The sequence below is a fragment of the Thunnus maccoyii genome, chromosome 9 (genome assembly GCF_910596095.1).
Source record: "Thunnus maccoyii chromosome 9, fThuMac1.1, whole genome shotgun sequence".
NCBI lineage: Eukaryota > Metazoa > Chordata > Actinopteri > Scombriformes > Scombridae > Thunnus > Thunnus maccoyii.
Window position 1 is genome coordinate 31,737,281 of NC_056541.1, and position 25,660 is coordinate 31,762,940.

The window sequence follows — 25,660 nt, forward strand, 5'->3', positions numbered from 1 at the left end:
GACCTCTGTTGAAGGATAGATCCCTGTCAAGTTAAGGGGTTTTCTGTAATGAATTTAGGAATATTAAGAATATCATTTTCAGAGTATTCTAATGCATAGTTGTTTTTTTTTTTGATAAAATACAGATATGGTGTCATTAATTTTTAACTCATTAATAGTATTCATTTTTGGGTAGCTGGCTTTTAAGCTGCGAATTTCAAAAATTCTAATAATTTAAAAGGAGGAGTCATTTTACAGCACAGGAGGGCCCACCGTCACAATTATCACCCCAAAGCTCATTTTTCTTGTTTTCCACCATTCTAGCCCTTTAGGTGCAAACAGAAATGATGCAAAGCAAATTACATTCAAATGTCATAAATACTTTTATTACAATATATTTTTATTGTTTAAGATTTCAACAGTTAAATAAAAATAAATCATACTTGTTTACTGAAGAATAGAAAAAAATATGCACAACTTTGAGACTCCCTAAAATTTCACTTTGAGACTTTCAGGGGTCCCAGCTATCAGCTAAAAAAAAAACTCTTGTAACAAGTGTTGGACAGTACAAGTCAAAGTACAGTCAGTATGTTTTCTAGAGCTTTGTTTTTCAATGACAGAAACGAAGCTCTGGTTCAAATAAATACTGTATAACGGATAAATGCCAGTGCTTCTTAACACACACTGTTAGTGAGCAGTTCCGTACTATACAGGCGGCTTTATTCGGATTCTACTACGTGGTAGTGAGTAATCTTAAAACGTGGCTGTCTGATGATTAGCAGCACCTGAAGGCAACACGGAGGGAGCGCAGTGTGTTGACGTCACAGGCTTACGTTATCGTGCCTCCGCCACGGCTCAGCGGAGGAAATCACCGGCAGTCGGTTCTTCGGTGCTCCGTGCAGCAGGTCCGCGGTGGAGAACAGACACCCTGCGGCAAACACAGTAGCGTCCGCCCGCTAAACTGCACGTTGTTTTTTTTTATGTCGTTGTTGGTTTTTATTGCGTCTTCCTGAGTCCTCTCCTCCCTGAGCAGCAGGGGATGGGGGAATGATCAGCACCGACTCCCTTCCACCTCCTCCGCCTCCTTCTCCTCTTCCTCCTCCGCCTCCGGTCGGTCTCCGTGTCCCCCGTCAGTCGTCGGAGCTCTGGCCAGGATGCGGGCCCCGCTGCTCGGCCAGGCTGCTGTACTGGCGGCCCTCTTGGCGCTGAGCACCTGCTTGACAGGTAAGAGGCTGCTGCTGCTTGATGTCCTTCATACACAGGCTGCTGTTGTGAAGCTGCAAAGGGCCTGCAGGGCTGCTGTGCATCCGCCTTTAACCCTTTCTATGGTGCAAGGAACCCACTCCTCAGAGGAAAATCTTGACTAATTATATCATTTTCGTTGCTGTATGGACTTCCAGTGTGTCTGTGGTCCTCAGCCAGGAGTTTGTAGTTTTCATCCATCCTCTGTATTGTGCCTGTACATTTCCTCAGTGTGACCTCATGGTGTTTGGTAGCATTCATCATCTCCTAGGATTAAACATAGGCTCAACACAGTAAGTATATAATGAGCTAACATGTCTGGTTGTATTATGGTAGTATAATCTTTTGCTAGAATTATGATATTATTCTGATGCTATCTGTAAAGGACATGTTTGAATTTGTAATTGTGATCCTTTAGGGTTGCAGTTAATGATTGTTTTAATTAATCTGCAAAATTCTATTCTCAATATAACGATTTATTGTGTGTGTTTATAAAATGTCAGATAATGGTGAGAAAGAGCCCAGTAGAGTTTCCCAGACCTCCGGCAGGGAGACGTTAAAATAGCTCATTTTTGTCCAAACAACAGTCCAAAACGTGAAAAACAGAGAAAAGCAGAAAGTCCAACAAATATTTGGTATTTTTTCTTGAATAGTAACTGAAATTATGAATCATTTCTGCTCATTCTGACAGACTAATCAATTAATCAAATAATCATTCAGCTCTAGACGACTTTGATTTTTATTGAACAAATGATGGAGGTTATTAAAAATTGTCGAGTGCATATTTGCCATAAATAACTGAGATGTGTTGCAGTTGAATATGGATATGAGTTTATTTTTTCAGTTGGAGGAAGGAAGGTGTTGCATTTGCTCTGTTTCCAGCTGTATCGTCCTTTAAAATCTATGCTGGCGCAATAAGTCGAATAATTAAATCTAAGAAAATGTATCGAAAACAAATGTGTGTGTCTTATGACTGTATTTGGATTTGTTATTACGGCTTCAACTAAACATTATTTTCCTTATCTGTTAATCTGCTGATTATTTTCTTGATCGATCAATTAAGCGATTGGTCTATAAAATGTCATTAAATAGTGAAAATGTCTGCGACAATTTCTAACACAGTAGATCAAGGTGATGTCTTGAAGTTACCTGTTTTGTTTGATGGAGGTAAACTGTGACAATATGCACATTTAAGGAACCAGTTTAAAAAATGACTTTATTTAATGTAGAACTCAATCGGTTAATTGATTAGTCAATCAACAGAAAAATACTTGGCAACAATTTTGATAATCGATTAATCATTTTAAGAAAAAATACAAATATCCACTTGTTCCAGATCCTAAAACATGAATATTTTCTGGTTTCTTTAGTCCTCTATGACAGTAAACTTCAGGTTGTGGACTGTCGGTTGGAACAAAACTATTCGAGGGTATCATCTCGGGCTTTGGGAAACATTGATCGACATCTTTCTCCCATGTTCTGATATTTTATAGACCAAACAACTAATCAGTTAATCGAGAAAATAACTGACAGATGAATTGACGATGAAAATAACCGTTAGTTGCAAATCAATTGTCAAATCGTTTTTTAATCATTTTCTGCTGACTGACTAATCAATGAATTGTTTCAGTATGTATGAAAGTAATTTCTACCTGTTCAAATGAACATTATAAGCTGTAGTTAGGATCTATGTAAGGATGAGCTGGCTGCCTGCCTTTCTTTACTGGCACTACACTACTACAGCTAATAGTGCTAACCTGAGGAAAATACTACAGTACCATACAGGTTAGTATCATCCTATGTTGAAGTCTTTAGGATCACATAGTACAAAGATAGATGATAGAAATATTACTGTGCAGAATGTCAAAGTTAAGACACATTTGAGTCCTGTTGATTTTGAAATGATTTGCTTGAAAATGTGATGCTGCAGTGCCTGTGTGTGTCAGTACAGTCTCGGCTGATCAGAGGCTCTGGGCTGTTGCGTCTGACTGTACAGCAGAGATCACATAAGGCTGAAAGGTGGGAAACAAATGATTCAGTCCCAGAGAAAAGGATGAAACAAGATGTTTCAGGGTGTGTCAGTGGGTGTGCTGGTGCTTTCACAGCTTCAGTTATCATAGCAGAGGTGTTGGCTGTGGTCTGGTTGTGCTCAGAAACACGTTCCTGCTGTCAGAGCTGAAAAGCACCCCGTCACTGCTCTGGATAAAGCGTTAACGTCACAGTTTATTCTGAGATCCACACAAACCCAGCAGATAAAGTATATAGTGGTGCTGTGATATCATCACATCATTATCCAAACACACCCGCACTCCTTCTGTTGTCCCCACAAGGCAGGTTTAGTGTTTAGTGAAGAATACATGAAATAAATAAAAGCATAAACTACATGCAAGTCATCCCCTGACAACCTGTCACTCATTGGAATGAACCTCCCATGTGTTAGCACCTCTCTTCTATGGTTGGTTTCCAGTTTTGTTGGTCTGGTCTGGTGTATGAGCTTAAACTGGTTTGATTTTATGCAAACCGACTGAACCGGCATTTGTCATAATGAGACGGTCTGGCCAATTGAAGAGTAGCCTACATCAGCAACCTCCATCCAACTTGTATTACGTCAGTACTCGGACCAACTGACAGCAGAGAAGATAGGTCTTCCCTGATAAAGACGTCAATCCTCTGTAGACTTGCTTTGTGAACAAATATATGCCTTCCGGAGCCGCCTCGAACACACAGAAGCATTGGCTGGTGAAAATTCTTGGTGAAAGACACACCACAGCTGAAGCCACCAAAAAATTGCTGCAGATGCAGAATAATTCACTCCCTCACTGCCTCAATGACCTCTGGAGAATAGGTCCTATAAGGCCGGCCAACCACCGAAATGTAAACATTCCTGAGGGCAACGACAATGGCGGAGACCTGGTGGAGTTCATGTCCGAGCTGCTGAGGGAGGGCGTGGGCGCTGATGTGTTCCTGAAGTAGAGGTGTGAATCTTCACTGGCCTCACAATTCGATTAAGATTCACCTGTCAATGATTGGATTGCACAATGCATCTCAAGTATCACATCCTCAATTTTCAATATTACTGCACATGGTTACTTTTTCATCAGTTAATACAAGCAGTCAGATAAATCTGAACTCCCTTTTTATTTAGAAAGTGCTTTAAAAAATCAGACAACAGTCTGTTATATAAAAAGCTGCATCTTTTCAATACCAGTATCTGTGTGACCCACCCCGATTGGCCAGAAGCACTGCATCAGACAGACCGACTTCTACCCTGGACAACACTCTCTCTCGCTACGAGCCCCCTCTGCTGTTGCAGCATCTCTTGCTAGCATATACAGACAAGCTTACAATGATATGAACTTGAGGGCATGCAAACATGGACCACTGGCTAAAACGTAAATCTACATCATCTAAAGTGGAACCTGCTCAGAAAGAAAAACACCGGAACCTGAAAGGACTAGCGCTAACGGCAGTGCCAATGATGTAAACGTTAACAACGTTAATCGTCAAGATTCTCAGACAGGTAACTGTAACAGCAGTCCAAAGACAAGGTTCAGACTATATCTGTGGCTCCAACTTAACAACGATGAAATGAGCTGCTTGATTTGTAAAATGTACGGTGCTGTGCCTTTTACCAGCCGATGTTACAAAACGTCAACTTAAAGTCGCCACTCAGATGGCGTTTCTCATACAGCAGCCTTGAAGAGAAAGCATGAAGCAGATTCAGCAAAGAACGTGATGGCTAATGCTGTTGAAGTTGCGCAGCTTCAGTATGAGGAGGAAACGAAGGGGCTTCTCAAAACCGCCTACCTCTGAGCAGAAAACAAATTGGCTAATTCAAAATGTGGTCATCTGGTTAAATTAATGAAAGAGACGGAGTGCACTAGGAGAGGAGGGGGAGAAAGAGACAACAAATTATAACAATGTACATAGTTCAGAGAATCCCTGATGCCAAGTCAGGAAAGACTGTGATGTCATGTGAACATGGACTCAGTACACAAAACAGGATTAAAACTAAATTCATAAATTCATTGAGTAATACAAACCTCACCGATCTGATGCTCTTTTCAGAGCTTGGCCCTCCCCATGAGCAGTTTGATTTTTTTTTTTTTTTAACAAAGTTGTTATAAAGTAGAAAGAGATGAAGCAGAGGAGACAAGTGTACAGGGAAAGTATAGATGATGAAGATAAGAGAGAAGAGGGAGCCACCAAAAGAAAGACTAAAGACACTGATGCAGCTCAAAGAGATGACCACTAAGAGAGGAGAAGGAGAAAGAGACAGTAAATTACAGAAATGTACATAGTTCAGAGAATCAGAGGAGAGCAACAAAATGTAATCTGAGGTAAGAATAGGACAAGGTAAGACCTGTAGTTAAGTTCACAAGTAGTATCCCTCCTAAAGTGTATAAATCTCCCCTATATGAAGCATTTAAGGGGGGAATTTCCACCCCTCTGTCCCGATGCCCCTGAAACTCAAGAGAGCACACACTACGTTGGGTTTGTTAAAACCAAAAAACTTCCAAACAGCAGACACAGCTCTTCTTTTGGGCACAAGTTCTTCTGGTACATCTCTGGACTCTCTTCATCCTCCATCTGTCTTTTCTTACCTCTCTCAGCCGTTAACACACTGTTATGCTACCTGGCTAGCTAGCTAGCTGTACCCAGCATGCCGTTCAGCGGTGTAATTTTGTAAATGTACAATTATTAGTGTTACAAATTGTTTATTTGTCACAAATTGTTGTGTGCCATGGTGTTTTGCCCTGTTAAAGAGAGTAAGTTGTGGGTTATTGATTGTTGCGTTATTAAGTTATAACCATTAGTAAGAAGGGTATACAGTTAACAGGACTCGCCTCTCAATACACTCTACACAGCACTCCATCTTTGTAGTTCTCATTATGTTCCACTCGTGATGATAAAATTCAGTATTACTGGTGCGGTCCAGCATTTGGCTTAATATCAAACTGGTTTGAAAATATTTCCATCGGTCCAACTCTACTCTCTTCACACCTGTGTACCATGCATTCAGGAAAATATCAAACTGTTGGAGAGCTGCTTATGCTGGTTGTTTTTGTAGTTGTTCCACGAAAATAGAACCCATCGTGTGAAATCCTTATCCAAATATTCTCACAATACAAAAATCACAGTCTTCCAACAAAAAGTATTCACAATCTTTGACAAAACTGTTGATTTATTTCATAGATTTCAGCCTTGTCATCCTCATGAACAGATTGAGTTGACCTGAGTATGGAACGTGGTCATGTGATAACAGGTGGTTGTATAAGAGGAGAGGTGGTAACCCCTGTCTCTCTTCAAAGATGGTCTCTGCCATCTGATGTGTTGTTCTCACATATTATACTCATCTAATAACAGTTAAACCATCGTCATGACAACCCTGGTAATGAAGACCAAGAGATGTAGCTGTAAGTTCTGGAAAGATTTTTTTCCATTATGAACCCTCACAATATTTTCTAATTCTGTTAAATGAAAAAGAAATGTAATAACAGATCGCTCTACAAATAAAGGTTGCACTTACATTTAAGAAGATAATTAGGATGTATCACTGTATGGATTGAATTGAATGATTGAATTTAGGTTTAATTTGCAGAAAAAAAATAAAAAGAGTGTAGAAAAAGAATCCAATGCAGGTCTTAGTGTATCTGTGGTCAGTCTGGTTCACACAGATTAGTGTGAACTGAGATATCCTACCAGTGTGAGTCAGTCTGAGCTCTGAGCCTGGACACACAGACACCTGTTAGAGTGTGTGATGGTAAGCTGTGTCCCTGATGGCCGGCCCTCTGCTCTGTGGCTCAGTGCACCGTCGCTCTTATCATGATGCTTCACACTCACCCTGATGAAGTCCTCTCAGCTTCCTGACCTTCACTGTGCTGCAAAAACACTGATACCGTACCATCTGTGATGGGAAGAGTCTGTGTGTCTTCCAAACGAAGCACATGCATGACTTTACAAGCCTGCATTGTGTGTATGTGTGTGTGTGTGTGTTTGTGTAACACTTACACCGGTGAGTGTGAAAGAAATATTGACTCAATGTCAACTTACTTGCTTTCATTCTCCCCAGAGCTTTCAGCTTCATCTCACTGTCTGAAGCTGACACGTTGGAGGATGTTTTAGTGTGGACGTGCAGCAAAACAAGACTTCAAATTATGAATATAAAAGTAAAACTGCATTGCATTGCAAAGTAAAAAATAAGGTCACTTGACAAATTAACATGAAATTTACTCAACCTCTCGACTGCAGGCTTGGCACATACATGAAAAGATAAGAGTCATCATTTTTCAGATGCCCATATGTACATTGAAACTGTTTTCTGCCTTCTGTAATCATCCCTCCTCTTCATACTGGCCACTAAAAGATCCATTTTTAATGCACTTTTGAAACAAGTGGTAATAATGTATTCCAAAATTTATCTGAAGCTAATATGAAACACATATCAAGTGGGTACATCTCATTGACATTTTAGTAGGCTACATAATTCTCTCTTTGTGTTCCACTGTTGAGCTGCAGTGGGGGAGAGTAAAAAGAGAGAATTTGTTGGAATGAGTGTTTTTTAAATTCAGTGAAGCAGGGTTTTATAGGAGGAGGTTTGAGCCTCTGGCTTGGCTGTGCTCCCTGATGAGCTGAAAGCAGGATCCACTCAGGCTGTTAAACCTCACATAACCTGATTACGGCCTGTGTTATGTGAAAGAGGCCTCTGCTGCTGTAGACGCTGTGTGCCGCTGCTCTGCAGGGCTCAACAAGATGAGGATGCTCTGTTTAGCAAAGGGTCTTCTCACAGGATGACTTTTGGCTTGTAGTCTCCTTCTCAGACAGTTGTCTCAAGGAATGAAGTGTCAAGCTAATACTCAAATATCCTATTTGCAGAGTATCTGATTCACAATCAAAAGTTGTGGCTTACTGGGAGGATATGGTGCCCACATTTTCTAACCAGCTTTTCAGAAGAATCTTCAGATTAAGACGCTCAACATTCCACACAGTTCTACAATCAGTTTCACTTAATATACACAACCAAATCATTCCTTCACCAAGATATCCAGCAATTACACCAGACAAAGGTAAATATCACTTAGGACAACATATTAAACCGTTATACTGTATGCAACTCTCAGTGAGAGCAAACTTTATACTTTTCACAAATTGCAAGTGGTCAATGCATAAAATCTCATGCTTGGATTCAGTGTTACCAAACTCTGTACAACATATAGGCTATAGGCCTTTCTCAATACAGAGTATGCCAAGTTCGGATTTGCATATTCGAGGAGTCAAACTTGTCAAGTTCAACTTGAGGGCACAGTACGATCATTTGCAATTGGAACAGCAATGTTCTTGCTGAGAGCACCAGCTCAGCTTGGCTCTGGTGATTACACTTCAACACAACCACCTTACTAGAACATGACAGAATAATCTCTATTCATTTTAATACATTTGTATTCATAGATATTTATGTAAATGTGGTGATATCTGTACATGTAGAACCCCAGAGGTAGCGCTGTTGTTCTGCCCAGTAACAACATGAAGCTTCTTTTTACATTCAGATTAATTAATGCGGCAGCTACAATTGTTAGATTTCATCTGTGAGACCAAAAGGAATTATACCATGTATCAAAATGCTATGGAGACATTAGAGCCAACAGTAAATCACCAAAGAGCTGCACAGATCAGTTCATCAGGTTGACGAATGACATTGAGTGGCCGATCATCTCAGGAGTCGGGCTGCTGGAGCTGAGATGACTGGCTGGTCTCACCCAGCCAGCAGCTCCTCACATCTCTGAAAACTTTGTTCTTCTTCTTCTTTTGGCTGCTCCCAGTAGGGGTCGCCCACAGCAGACCATCTCTTCCTGTCCTCTGCATCTTCCTCTGTTGAGCCAACCAGGTGCATGTTTTCCCTCAGCATGTCTATAAACCTCCTCTTTGGCCTTCCTCTTTTCCTTGTGTCTGACAGATCCATCTTCAGCATCCTTCCCCCAGTAACCAGCATCTCTCTTCTGCAAATGTCCAAACCATCTCAATTTTGCCTTTCTTGCTTTGTTGTCCAGCCTGAGCTGTCCCTCTAATCCTGTCCATCTTCATTACTCCCCAAGAAAATCTCAGCATCTTCAACTCTGCCACCTTCAGCTCCACCTCCTGTCTTTTCATCAGTGCCACTGCCTCCAAACCACACAGCATAGCTGGTCTCACTGCCCTCTTGTAAATCTTCCCTTTCACTCTTGCTGGTACCCTTCTGTTGCAGATCAGATAACAATGTCATCTGTGAACATCATAGTCCACGGAGACTGTCCATCACCATTGCAAACAAGAAAGGGCTCAGAGCCAATGCTTGATGTAATCCCACCTCCACCTTGAACCCATCCGTCACTCCAACCACACACCTCACAGCTGCCACACTGCCCTCATACATATCCTGCACCACTCTTACATACTTCTCTGCCACTCCCGACTTCCTCATACAATACCACACCTCCTCTCTCGGCACCTTGTCATATACTTTCATTAGATCCACGAAGACACAATGCAACTCCTTCAGACCTTCTCTATATCTCTATATATTCTCTGTATCTTCTTCATCAACATTCTCAAATCAGACATCATATCTGTAGTGCTTCCTCTTGGCATGAAACCATACTGCTGCTCACTAATCATCACCTCCCATCTCAACCTGAGAAGTGAGAATAGAACACATAATAACCTTACTCGAGTTGACGACAACAACACTCATTACGTTATTGTGAGTGCAATATAAGCTTTGTGAGTAAAAGCCCAACAAGAGTAATTATTTAATGTAATCTGCCCAAAAGACAGACAGACATCAACCCAAACGCCTGAAATTCAGGCCAAAATATCTGCTAGCACGACTTTAAAAAAAAAAAAGAAATTGTTCCGCATTCATAACAGTAGGCTGAATCTTTCCTTTGTGAGTATTCAAGCCATGAATACAGGTTATACCACAATGGATTGAATGACCTTTTCTTCTCACCTTGAAAGAATCGAATGAAGTACAGTTTATTAATTAAATGCAATATATTTCATATGAAAAATGAAATATTAAGGCATACCATGAGGTCCAGGTGGGGGCAACAATCACTGCCACATCACCATGTGACACTGTATGGCCTGTAGGTACTGCTGGATGGTTCTCATTGTCAGTATCATTGTCTGAGAGTGGCTGACTTGACACACCTGAAGCAATACAGGGACCAATGTATTTGTATGTCAAATTAGTCATATCTAGCTTTTTCACACTTGTATTGATAAAAATTTGGCTTTCCCTGAATGACTGTATAAGCCACTGTATATAAATGTACTAAAAGTGAAACATCCCCATCTCAAGTCACAGCAGATAAAGTTTTTAAACAAGGCAAATGCGTACATACCCTGATGTGCAGGTGAAGCTGAAGGGTTTTCATCGCCAGTATCCTTGTCTGACTCTACAAAGACAAATATGTTGTCAACAGAATGATAATAAAATCTGCCTTTTTTTACCCAAATGAGATGACTAAGATTAAATAATTGCACTATTGCACTTCCACAAGTTTCAAGTTTCAAGTTTACACTACGACAAGTTTCAGCTTTAATTTCACTGTCTGACAATTTAACACAATGTCACTGATATCTATCAAGGCAATCAAATAAGTGCTTACTGGCTAGCTTACTAGCACTGCTGGCTGCTCTGCCCTGCTCTGCTGTTTTGGATTTCTTTCTTTTGAAGACATCCTTAATGCTCTGGTTTCTTTTCATACTGTAATAGTTGCATGACGCATGTCACTTTATGTCTTGTGCACTACATTTAAATATGTATGGATGAATAAATGCGACATGCAAAACTTACTCAGGCCTACAAAGTTAACAATAGCCAAACAATGACGACAGGTTTGTCAGCAAGCTGAGATGATGACAAACCTGTGTATCAAAAAGTCTACTCCCATTTTTCAGGAGCAACAAATAGCGAGACAAGACCAGTGTAACACATGTAGCCTGGAATCCCCGGAGACTTCCTGGCATGTGGTTGACCCATGGATGTATTAGAAGTGGTTGATAGGGCTCCGCTGCTCAGCCTTGCAGGCAATTTTTCCCAGTGGTCACTTGCGTCATTGCAGCAATAAATCCCATTGTTGCCCAAAAAGAGACGTCTGTAAAACTATTGACAGGACACCTTGAACTGCAAACAAGGTCAATTATGACTCTTTCTATTGTGATTTTTGACCCATGGAGGTTTTATATTTGTAAAACGTTCCTCAAGCCCAGAAAAATGATTTAAAAATCTGTGACATCATCACAATGTAAAGTCTATGGGCTGAGGGGGAAACATTACTGCGTATATTCGGTGGGCCACACAATGCGGAAGCAAACCTGGAAGCTACAACCTTTTTTTGGCGAACTTTTATTGGACTGAATGGGTGCCATTTTTGGTCCGTTATCCAGCTCTTATAATACAATAATATAATATACAATAAGTCTTGCCAGGACCGGCCTCTGACTGGGCAGATAGCCAGTCATAGTTTAGGATAATGGGGTGGAACCTGGGGTGGCCAATCAGATTCCAGGGGTGGCCCTTGCCATCCCAGACCACCCCCTGGACAAGCCCCTGGATGACAGCTCCCGGAAACAAGATTTTTGGCTTCACGTTTGCATAGCGGTATGAAGTGGAGACGCAGTGACCAAAAACTCGACTCTTTTGACTATTTTTGTCTGTTTGTTTGTTTTGTTTTGTTTTGTACTTTATGGAAGTGCAATAGTTAATCACTGTTGTTCCCTTTTTTATTTTTTGAGATCTTTAGTGCTACTGCATATTACTGTATTACTATATATATATACTATATTGCCCTATTTATTCTCTTCTGTCACTCAGATCATATTGCCTTAAAAAGAACAGAGATCTGTTGTCCAGTACACCTTTAGTTTTTTTTACTTCCACCAGTTTCCCAAATCTATGGAAACATTTCCATTAATTGTGTGTGTTTCAATGGTGTTTGCTTTGATCCTGAAATGTGTGGAGTGATGTGTGTTATGTTTTTTTTAATGTTTTAACAAGATTACCATGTTTCTACACAAGTTACTTGCAATTCTGGTTCTTAATTTTGTTGCAGGGCAGTTGTGATGTGTGAGGTTGTTGGCGTTTTCCTGCATAGAGGAAATAATTGTAAATCCTTTCAAGGGTGTCAGTTTGATATTAAGGCTCTTTGCTGATGGCAGATTTTTTGCAGTGAGGGACAGATGGTTTATGTCTGTGTAGTTGTGCTTTGCTTGCATTAGATCAGTAGAGGTCCTACTGATGATTTAATACACCTAATATTGCTAAAGTAACCATGCTCCAGTACTCAATTACTGATGCTTCCTGCTTTCTTACAGTGCAGACACTTTGCTGCTTGCTCTCACCTCTGCTTGTATTGTTCTGCTGATATTCTTTTTTTTTTTTGTTGTTCTGCGAGAAATTATGAGCAGCGGCTCCTGGATACCTATAAGTCACCGGGACTGTATCTTTTTGTAGATATAGTAGGCTATTGCCATATTTCACCACTTGTATGACCTCCTCATTACGACGTGAGCAAGGCCTACCAACAGCACAAGCCTGCACTACAGTGACTGGAAACGAACGTTGTACCTAGCTAAAACTAAGTAGTAGCAAGATTCCGCAGTCCTTCACAGTCCACGGACGACTTCCACAAACTTGACATGAATGACACAACTTTACCATGGACCCCCTCTTGCAGTTTGATGAGTGAAGCTAGAGTGCATAAGAAAGAAGGTGGAGTTGCCATTTTGTTTAATGATTCCCTCCAATGCAAGCAGATATGGAAATTTTGCCTCTTTTGAATATGTGGCTCTTCAGCTGAATTCCTCCTCTCGAGCTGTGTTCCTAAATATCTACAGGCCACCTAAATACTGTGCAACCTTTTTAATGACTTTACTGAACTGCTGTCTATAATCTGTATTGACTTTGACTGTGTAGTTATTGTTGGTGATTTTAACATCCATGTTGACAACCCCCAGGACAGAGGGACAAAAGAACTGTGTTGTGTTCTTCATAACTATGGACTGGCTCAGCATGTGACCGAGCCCACACACAACAAGGGGTTCACTCTGGACTGAATCATCTCTAAGGGTCTGAACATTTCCAAGGTTGTGGTGACTGATGTTGCTCTCTCTGATCATTCCTGTGTTTTCTTTGAGAGTGCTATCTCCATGCACACAAATGTTCAAACAGAAGTATTCACAAAACGGTATATCATTGAAAACACTAGTGAAATATTTATTCACGCTCTCAAATGTTATTGATGCCATTGCACCTACTAAGGTGAAGGTTGTCTCTGGTAAGAGAAGATCTCCATGGAGAAATGCCACGCTGGTGGCAAAATACAAATCTCCAGGTTCATTCTGAGATTTATAAAGACAGACTTTGCATTTATAATTTTGAACTGAGAAATGCAAGACGGTCCTTCTTCTCTGACATCATTGCCAAAAACAATAATAATGCATGTGCCTTGTTTGCTGCTGTCAACAGGATAACATACCCTCTTGTGTCAGTAGCCTCCAAACTTCTATCCACCAGGAGCTGCAATGAATTTGCCTTCTTCTTCACTGACAAAATTCAGAAAATTTGACAAGCAGTCAGTGCCTCCATATCAGGTACAGGATATGTGTTGTTCCTGTGTCCACTTAAAATCGATTTGAGTAGTATGACACAATTTTATCGGATCAACCATAAAAACCTGGAGGACATTATACAACACCTGAAATCCTCCTCCTGCTGCCTTGATGTTCTGCCAGCAGGCTTTTTCAAAAATGTTTCTAATTGCATGGCCTCAGATCTTCCACAAAACACATCTCTTCTCTCAAGTGTCTTCCCAAAGGCTCTGAAAACTGCTGTCATCAAGCCACTCTTAAAAAAAGGAACAATCTAGACACTTCACTAATGAACAATTACAAGCCCATATCAAACCTCCGTTTTTTAAGTAAAATCACTGAAAAAGCTGTTTTTCAACAGCTGACCAACTTCTTGGCACTAAACAACTGTTTTGATGTCTTCCAGTCAGGTTTTCAACCACACAACAGCACTGAGACATCCACTCCGTGTAGAGAACAAATCAGTGAGCTTCAGAAGTGTTAGTAGGTGTGTGTTTTTCACTTTGGACAGGCTAGCATTTCCCACTGCTTCCAGTCCTTATGCTAAGCTAAGCTAACAGCATCCTGAATCCAGCTCTGTACTGAACACACAGACATGAGATGGATATGAATCTTCTCAGCTCACTCTCAAAAAGAAAGTGGAGAAAGTTCTTTTACACAGTCCAGCTTGGACGTGGACTTTACTCTCAGGATCCATTTTAAGCATTGCACCAGGGAGGTGGATCAGCATTATCAGCACATCACTGAGCAGTGTGACTCTCTCTTAGCACATCTCATCTATTAGCAGTGATCCTCTCTCGCCCTGTGAGCTCAGCCGTAAGCCTGTGACTGACGCTAAACCCCACACTGCTCCAAACAGAGACAACATGGCTGTGAGTGTTAAGCTGTCCGTCCACACGTCCATCTGGCAGGGACAACACAGGGACACGGGAGCCCACTGAGTTCTTCTTTGAAGATTACTGTGGCAGCATTTAATGTCATGATGCTGTTGTTCACATGAGAAGTAGCTTTAGGAGTCTAGGAAAATGGGGTTCGAAGAAAAATCTGAGGGGTCTTGAGATGGACTCATAATTATGGTTTATTATTGTATCTTTTTATTCTTTAAAAAAAAAAATCTGAGTATCCAATTTACAACACAATCACTGTTGTTGACCTATTTTTTGTTTTAAGCCTTGCTAACAATGTTGGTAGATCAGTAGGTCAATCCACCACTTTGGTCCAGACTGAAATATCCCAACAACTATTTGATGGATTGCCATGGCTTTTTGTGCAGGCATTCATTGTCCCCTGAGGATGAACCCAACTGACTATGATCCTCATACTTTCCTTTAGCACCCCCATGAGGCTGACATTTTTCGGTTTTGGTGAAATACCTCAAACAGCTATTGGAAATTTCATTTTGTCCAGTACTTTGTGTGTGACCACAAAGCATCAAAATGAATGCACTGTAACACATTTTAAACTCCGTGGGATGGAGACTCGGCCAGCTGAGGATATTCCACCTCTTGACCCTGAAAAGCTCTTTGGTTGCTTTGATGGTTGTCCTGCTGAATCATGAAATGGGGTCCAATGTGTCTTGATGCATTTGGCTGAATGTGAGCACACTGAAGGCTCCTGTATACCTCTGCATTCATCCTGTTGCTCCTGTAAGGAATGAAATCATCAATAAATGCTAGTGTGCCAGTTTCATTGGCAGCCATACTTGCCCAAGCCTCAACAGAAGCACCATGTTTAACAGATGAGGTGCTATGCTTTGGCTCATTAACTGTTCTAGTTTTCCTGTGTGCACCAGCTTTTTTAGAATGAACCCAACTGTTGGTTTTGGCAAACCAACTTTGATATCTGATAGATTTGTGCTTTTTGTCAGCCTCATTATTAGGGCTGACAAAAGCAGCTGCTGTCTCTCTTTCTGTCAGAGACAGACAGAGAAAGAGACCGTTGTAAAAGAGGGAAGCTGGCACATGGCAACCACCAGAGGAAGAAGCAGAGGCATAGATATAGAACACTAGATGCAACATTACAAAACAGGAAGTATGTGCCACTAAGTGTGTGTGTGTGTATGTGTGAGAGAGAGAGAAATATATCTTTCCTTATGTACAATTTATGACATCAATATATTTATTATATATTAATATATAATTATACATTGTTATATATTACAGTAAGTGTGTTTCTTTCTTGTGCTTCTGATTGTAATTGCCTGCCAGTGTAGGCCATAATATTGAATCTATTTAGGTTTTCTACAAAAGGTATTGCTTAATGTAGTATATTAGCCATTCAGAAAACCAAAGACAGTTCTTGCATATTAAGACCAGGCAAAATTGAAAAAATAAAATCTTTATCTGCAATATAAATGCACAATTATGAGATAATCCTCATGACTGAAAGCATGATTTGTTCTTATAGAGTTATAATAATCAAAATTCTGCCAGAATCTTTGGGGGATTTTTTTGGTTCATTTTAGACAGGCACACTCGTCTTACATTCATTACTTTGAATAAAAAACAGTATTAGTGTGTTGGTTACCTACTCAAATTAAAGCCTGGGAGCAGCTGTGGCCCAGGAGGTAGAGCGGGTCCTCTACTAATCAGAAGGTCAGTGGTTCACTCTCCGGCTCCTCCAGTCTGCATGTCGAAGTGTCCTTGGGCAAGACACTGAACCCCAAATTGCTCCTGATGGCTGTGCCATTGGAGTGTGTGTGTGTGTATGTGTGTGTGTGTGTGTGTCTGTGTGTGTGTGTGTGTGTGTGTGTGTGTGTGTGTGTGTGAATGAATGAGTTAGTATAAATGCAGCCCATTTACCATCCATTTACTTTAATATAGTATCCATTATTTTATTTTATTTTATTGAATTTACTCAAGCACAGAGCCTGAAGAACAAAACATGTGACTGTCCAAATACTTACTGTCTGGACTGTATATCCTCAGTATGCAAACATACACACACCCACACAAACTTAAATTCCTGGAATCCTGCAGTCACTGTATTTTTGAAATCTTTTTGAAACTGCATTTGTATGAAATAAGCCATGCATAGCAGCTGCTATGCGCTTTAAAATGAGCTCTGTGCTTTGCAAACATGGTGTGTCTGCAGACATGTCAGCCTTGCACCCACCCACACTGCCACGCCTCTGTATCTGTGCACCCGAGGGACTATCCCAGTGAATGTGAGTGCTGCTGAATGATGGCAGTCGGTCCCAGTAGTCAGTATAATTTTCCATTCTGTTGAATGTCACTTCACCTCAGCACAGTAGAGAAGGCAGAGAAGCAGAGATTGAGACCCAACTCAGATCAGTTTGTCTGGAGCTGCAGACATTAGAGGCAGCAACAAGACGGGTTTGAGACACTGTAATACTTCTACACTTAATAGGTTCAGTAGACAGCAGCGTACTGTAACAGTGATGACTCATTAAAACACAATTCATCAAAACCATCAATGCACACCCAGTGACCTGTTATTTAATAAGTTGAGTGACTCAGATACAGTCCTGTTATGATCATTGATCAAAGTGTTCTGACAGATGCTCCAATAAGATTTCTATTTTTGAGTCTGATTCTATTTTAAGATGACTTCCTGTGAACCTGGACTTGATGCCATTAATGGATGGAGCTACTTCATTTCACCAGGATGTGAATTACCCAGAAATAGAAAGCAGAATTATAGAAGGGTTTTTTCTTGTCTGTGAGGCTTCTTCCATGTCCTTGCTTGACCAATCCTGACCTATAGGGGAAGGTACAGATGGTGACATTTAACTGCTTTTTGCCCATCTGACTTGGCAGGAATAAAGTTTTGGGGGGAAACATGGAATATGTGCAACAGTATTGGCCTCATAAAGCATGTATCTGCTAAAACCCCATACAGAGCTTGTAAGGACATGTCGTTCAGCAGTCTTGATATGAAGTGCAAGGGAAAAGAGAGGATGAACACACTTCCTCTTCTTTGATCAAACACACGACAAAAGGTTGCTAGGAAACTGAGTTTCGAAGAAAGTGTATGCGACACAGTGGGAATGTCATTGGTGCTCATTGAACTCCAACGCTGCTGACAGAAGAACAAAAAGCCTGATATAATACATGCACTCTAATGCAATGTGCAGGGTGATAAAGATGCTCTGCAGCCAGGTTCATTTAAATGTGGAAGTATTCAAAGCAGTGCAGTTGAAAGAGTTCTGAATTCACAGGAGAGCGTTCACAGTCATATTTCACTTTTACTGCCAAGTGCAACAGGTGCACACAGAGCTGACTTCATTCATGTTGGCACATTGACAGTCATACAGTGAAGGGTTTCTATTGTGTAGGTGTACAGTATGTGCAGCACAAAACATAATGAAATTTCCCTTTTAGTCTGGGTTTATGGAACACAGTACTTGTGTTAGATTTGTTACCATTGAAGCTGATCATGTACTTTGTGCTGGTATTTACTTAAAAGCTAATATGTTTAGCTAAAAGCTGATATGGAATTTTCCATCGTTAGAGGTTACAAATTGGGTTATATTGGGTCAAGCTTGGTTTGAGGTCACACTGTAATTCTTAACCAGAGATTAAGATGTCATCTCCTTGAGACTTCAGCTGTCTGTGATGTTTTAGGGAAGGCAGAAACCTCTCTGATAGAGGGTATATCAGCATTTCCATGGTTACCAAGGTCAGAGGAGGCTTCCCTAAACCACACAGATGGGTGGATCACACCGTCAGACGCTCAAACCAAAACTGCTGAAATTACATGCAACGTGACTTAAACTGTCACGGGTAAAGTGCAGTCCCTTGTTTAGAAACTAGTGAACCAATCAGACTAATTTTTAATATTGTAGGCTCATAAAGACTAGGACTCGGACCTTCAGAGGGCAGAGCAGAAAGAGACAGCATTGGAGCAAAACACTCTTGTGTTTACTGTTATGTCACCCAGTGCAGTAGTGTGTCTCATTGATGTGTTTTTAGCATAGAATATAGAGTAGTAGTAGTAATAGTAGTGTAGAATAAGATATATCAGGCTTTGATACACACACAATACTTAGAAGTTAGAAGATCAATTAATTTTGGGTCTGCACATGGGATTCATTAATGATAAATAAAATATAGGATATCAGTGGAGCTTACTCTCGACAGCGACTCTACACAACATTCTTATGAGTTCTAAAATGGATATGAAGCTCTGTGATATAGTAAATAATAGATAAAGAGTACTGTCTAGACCTGCTCTATGTGAAAATTGGCCTGAGATGACTTTTGCTGTGATTTGGTGCTATATAAATAAAATTGAATTGAATTGAATTGAATAAAACCACTTATTGATAAAAATGTACATTTACATTGATTCATTTGATGGATACATTTATCCAGATGAGGTACAATCCCAAGACACAATATATCAGGGAGAAGCCTTGGAGAAAAGGTGCCCCAACACTCAGTTCCATGTTCCATCCAAGTGTCACATGGTTGCAGGTGTATGCAGTAACACATACTATAAGTGCATAGCAAATGACATTTTTTAAACAGATAGAGATACAGAGGGATGACAAATTAAAGGAAAAACCAACATCAAGTGTCTTAGTAAGGGGTTTGGCCACCATGTGCTGCCAGAACAGCTTCAATGCGCCTAGGCATTGATTCTATAGTTTCTAGAACTCTTCTGGAGGGATGAACACCATCCTTCAAAAAAATCTTCCCTCATTTGGTGTTTTGATGATGGTGGTGGAGAGCGCTGTCTAACATGTCAGTCCAAAATATCCCGTAGGTGTTCAATTGGGTTGACATCTGGTGACTGTGAAGGTCATAGCATATGATTCACATCATTTTCATACTCATCAAACCATTCAGTGACCCCTCGTGCCCTATGAATTGGGGCATTGTCATCCTGGAAGAGACCACTCCCATCAGGATAGAAATGTTTCATCATGGGATAAAGGTGATGACTCAGAACAACTTTGTATTGATTTGCAGTGACTCTTCCCTCTAAGGGGACAAGTGGACTCAAACCATGCCAGCAAAATGCCCCCCACAGCATAACAGAGCCACCGGATCCCCTCACTGTAGGGGTCAAGCATTCAGGCCTCTACTGTTCTCTTGGTCTACGCCACACATACACTCTCCCACTTCTCGAGAATATGGTGAAGGATGACTCATCTGACCATATCACTTTTTTCCACATCTCTGTAGACCAGTGCCTGTGGTTTTTGCACCACTGAACTCTGAAATGAATGTGCGTCCATCTTTGTAATGAGGGGTTTATGCACTGCAACCCTATTATAACATCCCTCTCTATGTAATTGTCGACGGCTGTTCTTGCTGACAGTCTGATCACGTCCTGCATTGACATTCTGAATCACCTTAGGAAGAGTTGCTCTTCGCACTAATGCACAAGCATCATGGTCATCAAATGTGCACTGTCGACCACAATTTCCCATAAATGTAAATGCAGATGTCACTTTAGTCACAGTTCCTAGTCAAACATTAGCTAGTTGAGCAGTGACTGAATCTCCTGCCATCTGTGCAAAGTCACTTAGATCTTTTCTTCTTGCCATGTTGATACCAAGTCAGAATCAACTGGACCTGCTCAGCATTTTTATACATGCCACAGAGCATGACTGGATGTTAATTATTTAATGGTACCATGCAGTGCACCTTTGTGGAAGCATCTGCATTGATTATGTTTAATCACTCATTTATTAAGGTTTTTCCTTTAATTTGTCACCTGTCGTAGGTACTTAGGGCAGGTCTTTATCCAATGTTTAGTCAAAGATCAGACCAGTCTGGTAAATCTGGCTATCTACCAAGATACTTTACCTCTAGGATGACTATCAAAAGTTTCCCATATGACTGACGTGGTGAAACAGATATTATTATTATTGTTCTTATTATTATATGGCTGCTTGAAAAATATGGTTTGTTGAAAAACATATATTTTCACATATATTTGGGGCAGCTGTAGCTTAAGAGGTAGAGCAGGTCATCCACAAATGGCAGGGTTGGCGGTTGGATCCCCAACTCCTCCTGTGTGTGTGTGTGTGTGTGTGTGTGTGTGTGTGTGTGTGTGTGTGTGTGTGTGTGTGTGTGAATTGATGAATGAGGGGCAAATTGTAAAGGGCCTTTAAAAATGGAAAACGGCTGCAATTATAAAATAAGATATCAAAAAAGTATTGTTTTGGTATTGTACTGAAACTCAAGTATCGTATTATTAGATCATCTGAAGGACCATCCACATCTTTGATTTTTTTTTCCAGGCAATTCACACAGGTCTGCTGTTGTGTCTCACTAAGTCCAGTTTTACCTCCCATAAAGTGGTCCTGCCCAATGATTTGCAACATTTCTCGCAATGGGATAATACACCCACAGGATCAGAGGGCAACAGCTATTTCCTCAGTAGAAAAAGCAATGAATGGCGGACAAAGAAATAGTGACATAAAGATGGTCCCAAAAAATGGTGACAAATGTGGATAAGACCAGTACAAATAGCAAATTTTAGATTGACATATTTATGATAGACATGAGAAACATTAAGCTTAATGCTGCTAGAAACTGCTTTCATACTTTTGCTGATGATCAGTGCTGATATTTCAGTCTGATATCATACGGGCTTAATATCGACAAATTTCATGGTAGTGCAGGGACTTCATCACAGGCACACAGCATCTCTGTGGTCTACACAGCAGATGAGATAAACAGGGGAGCATATTGTCATAGTGCATTCTGCTCACCATTATCCAGTTGTAAAGCTTTGCATAGATTAGCCCCTGATGTCGTAGCTTCCATTGGTAGGCCATTATGTGTGTATGAATGAGGTGCAGGTACAGTTTGACAACATTACTGTTGCAAAGTGTAGCATGAAACATTTCAGAAATGCTCATTTGAAAATAAGTCCTCGCACCTCACGCTTGTCATGTTGCTGTATATCATGTGTAGACCACACCGTGTAAATTTAATGTAAATCATAATGTTTGTCACATAAGGTTGACTTCCTGTTGTCAGTAGTTGGCGCTATGACTATGACCCAATATTGACATGTAGAAGTGTTCAGGCCTGGACTCTTATCAAGCATAAGAATTTGGGGCAGAAGTTACAGCAACCTTCTGTTTCATGGTGAAACATACAAATTGACACGCCACATAAAGGGTGTTCCGTGAAAACTCAAAAGCTTCGCAATTTAGCATCGCAAAGGTCTGTAAATGTCACATACTAAATTTGTAGTTTGGGTTAAATCTCTAGGAGGAGTTTTTTAAAGCATAATGCCTGTAAACGACAAAAACTGTGCAAAAATTGCACAAAGAAAATTAAAAATGGCTGACTTCCTGTTGGTCTTAGGGTATGGCTCCAGGAAGCTTTTTTTAAAGTCTGGAGATGATACATGTGCCTACCAAATTTCGTTCATCTATGTCAAATTTAAAGGTGGGGGCTTTGACTTTGAAAATTGTTAGGGGTGCTATCAAGCCAACACCCAAACCTAAGACCCATATCGGATAATGAATGTAAATATCTATGACTGCTGGCGAGCTATGCATTCTGCAAATGAAGTGTTGCACAAGGTCTGCACAATTCTATAGTAATCTGGCCTTTAGCATTGCTAATTATTACTGACAATCTGTTCACTGAAAGGAACAATCAGAGCTGTCCTCTTTAGTTTCCTCATGCATTTGTCTTTGCCTTTTTCTACTCGATACAGCAGGCTGAGACAAACCATCCATCCTTGACTTGTGCATTTGTATGGTGACTCACCCCCTGATGATGTCACACCTCCTCAGTTGCCATGGTAGTCGTCATGGCAACCATTGTCTAGGTTTCTGTAGTGGAGATGAGAGTGATTCTGACAAGGAAGCTAAAGGGGTTAATACTGATAGTTCGGTCTAATTATTTTCCCTGTGGCATCGGGAGCACTGCGGGATGAGGAGTGCAGTTTTATTCTTCCCTGCACACTGGTGACGAGCTCAGATGTCTTCTGTCAATTAAAAAATACTTTGAGATATGAATGGATGCAGTGTCACACCAAAACAACAAATGCAATAGATACTCTCCGAGGGGGAGCGCATTCAACAACACTGATTCTCCAGTGACTCTACTGCAGAGCTGTAATGGGAGATAAACCCACACTAACCCCATTTTATTCACCTTACAATGACGCTTTAGAGGATGAGAAGATTTTACTGCCTCTTTTGCTGTTTGATGATGTCTCACTGCATGTAATCATATAATATAACCATGATAATGATGACAATAATGATCTTTATTTGTATAGCTCCTTCCATATATATGTAATGTATCTCAAAGTGATTTATGTAAGAGAACCTCATTTAAAATCCCATTGACATTTGTAGCAACACAAATGACTAAAAATCCAGCACCCAAATAGCGTTTCTGTCCCGTTAGAACAGTGTGGTACCCTCACCGTAACAACACTGCCAAAGTAAAACCGCACCAGCGTGCAGCAGGGGGGGGGGGCAGGAAAAGGTGTGGGTGGGGTTATAGCTGGGCTAGCAGGCTCTCTGCAGCTTGCATCATCTCTTCCTTTAGGTATTAAACAAGAATATAAACAAACAATATTTCCTGAATGAGGAGCCAGTGATTCTCCTTCTGTCAAACCATTGAACATTGGACAGCCTCGCCATTTTGCATGCCAAAGTTGAAGATTGAATGCACATCTGTACACATCTAGAAATGAAAAAAGAAAGAGTCATGTGTTGGACTACGTGTTAATTAGGGAACTTCAGAGGTATTTCTAGGTGTGTTTTTCTTAACTCCAGCTGAGACTTGACATAAAGACTGTGTCCAGTCTTTATGCTACGCTAGGCTGACCACCTCCTGACTCCAGGAGACATGAGATATCAACCTTCTTGTGTCACTCAGAAAGAAAGCGAATAGGCACATTTCCCCAAACTGAATTTACAGAAGTTGCATGTCAGATATTTCTGGCAATGACAATAGACTTTCTCTCTGTAGATCTTTGTTTTAACTGTTGTCACCTTTAATGCTGTAGTGCTCAATGACCTTAAGAAGTAGAAACCTCTGGCAAACATAAAGGTGGCTGTGGCTCAGGAGGATTGAAAGATCGGTGGTTCAATACCCGGCTCCTCCAATCTGCGTGTTGATGTGTCCTTGGGCAAGATACTGAACCCCAAATTGCTCCTGATGGCTGTGCCATCAGTGTGTGAATGTGTGTGAATGGTTAGTTTCCTCTGATGGGCAGGTTGGGACCTTGCATGATAGCCCCTGTACCCATTCAGCGTATGAATGTGTGTGAATGGGTGAATGTGGCTCATAGTGTAAAAGCGCTTTGAGTGGTCGGAAGACTAGAAAGGCGCTTTACAAGTACAATCCATTTACCATTTACAATATGAAGGTGCTAGACCATACAGCCTGCTGTTAGCTTGAGCCTTGACTGTCTCCTTTGAGACTGTTATCCCCTGAGGTGTGTTTGTTCTGTTGCCTGACTCTTGTCTTGTCTTTGCCTTTACCTGCTAACCTATAAACCCTCCAGGAACGTCCTTTCCTGTTCATACACCGTCATACATCACACCAGACAGGCCGCCCTGGCCTCCCCCAGCAACAAAACAAAATCACTAAGGCAGCCCAGATGAGGTCAGGCTGCCCACCCTCATCTGTTCTCAAGTTCAGAGGGACATTTTCCAAGCTAGTATTTTCCTTCAGAAGCTTTGTAATAACACTCAGCTATCATCTCTAACCTCTGACCCAAATACACAGTTTTTACTCAGTTTTGAAATGGCTGCTTTGACTTGTGAGTCCTGTGAGAATTACATTTCCAGTGTTGATTTTGTAGTGAAACGGATGTCAGACTTTTCAGAATAAAAGCGTGTACCTCATCCTGATGTGGGGATAACGCCACTCTAATGTTCCCTGCAGGTAATTCAGTTCTCATGACAGCAACACACATTTGACACGCACTTTGCTCCGTAATAATGAATTTGGAAAGCAGAAAAATAAATGAAATCAAAATGCTGTCTGTGAAGAATCTGTGCTTTTTCTATTTCAACACGATGCAGTAATCACATTAAACACTGAGTCGTGATCTGTGCAAGTCACTTTGACACACCGAAAGCTGAAAGTGAATATTGGATCCATAACCCTAAGACCCTAGACTGCTGGATCTAACCCTATGACAAATATATCAATCATGTAACATAATAAACACCTCTGTTGTTAGATAGCAAGGTGGCAGACTGCTGAGCTGTGGCTTTGAGTTCATTTGGGATCTTACAATGTCAAAAAATAATTAAATACACAGGAAGACTTCACAATGTGTCCTGTAAAGTCACAACCTGGGTCACAATGTATGTGTTTAATTAAACTGAATTGTTGTATGACTGCCTGTGGTAATTGTTAGTTTTATTGTGTCACAACATAAAATATGTAGTAATTTACATGGCTTGCATAATCACTGGCCATAAAAACACAGTTGAATATTTGTTGTGTAAAATGTATTTGGTTTAGCAACTAAACTAAATAAAATATATTGTTTAGGTTCATAATTAAGCTTTGGACAACTGATGTCATGGTCAACATAACATGTAACATCAGGTTACTTTTCCATTTCAAGAAATAGTTTGACATTTTGGGAAATATGTTTGATTGCTGTCTTGCCAAAAGTTCATCTAACTTTCTGCCGGAAGCAAATAAGAATTAATAATAAACTGTTATCAAATTAACCTTAGAAAACTGGAAAACTAAATTAAGTTTTTCTAAAGTAGTTTTTTGTTTGTCAGATCAATATGAAATTAAGATTTTTGTCTCTTTCCCTTTTGACTGTTGGACTGAAAAATGGAAAATAGAATTCTGACTAGTATATTTTGTCATTCTCTTATGTG

At 40.5% G+C, this 25,660-nt stretch overlaps 1 protein-coding gene across 1 annotated transcript in view; it reads left to right on the forward strand.

Moving 5' to 3' along the window:
• The first annotated feature begins 436 nt into the window (after positions 1-436).
• npdc1b (neural proliferation, differentiation and control, 1b) overlaps positions 437-25,660 on the forward strand; it is a 36,668-nt gene continuing 11,444 nt past the window's right edge. The window contains exon 1 of the mRNA XM_042421663.1: positions 437-1,203. Coding sequence (XP_042277597.1) covers positions 1,134-1,203 — 70 coding nt within the window. The 5' untranslated portion in view covers positions 437-1,133. The remainder of the gene's footprint in view (positions 1,204-25,660) is intronic.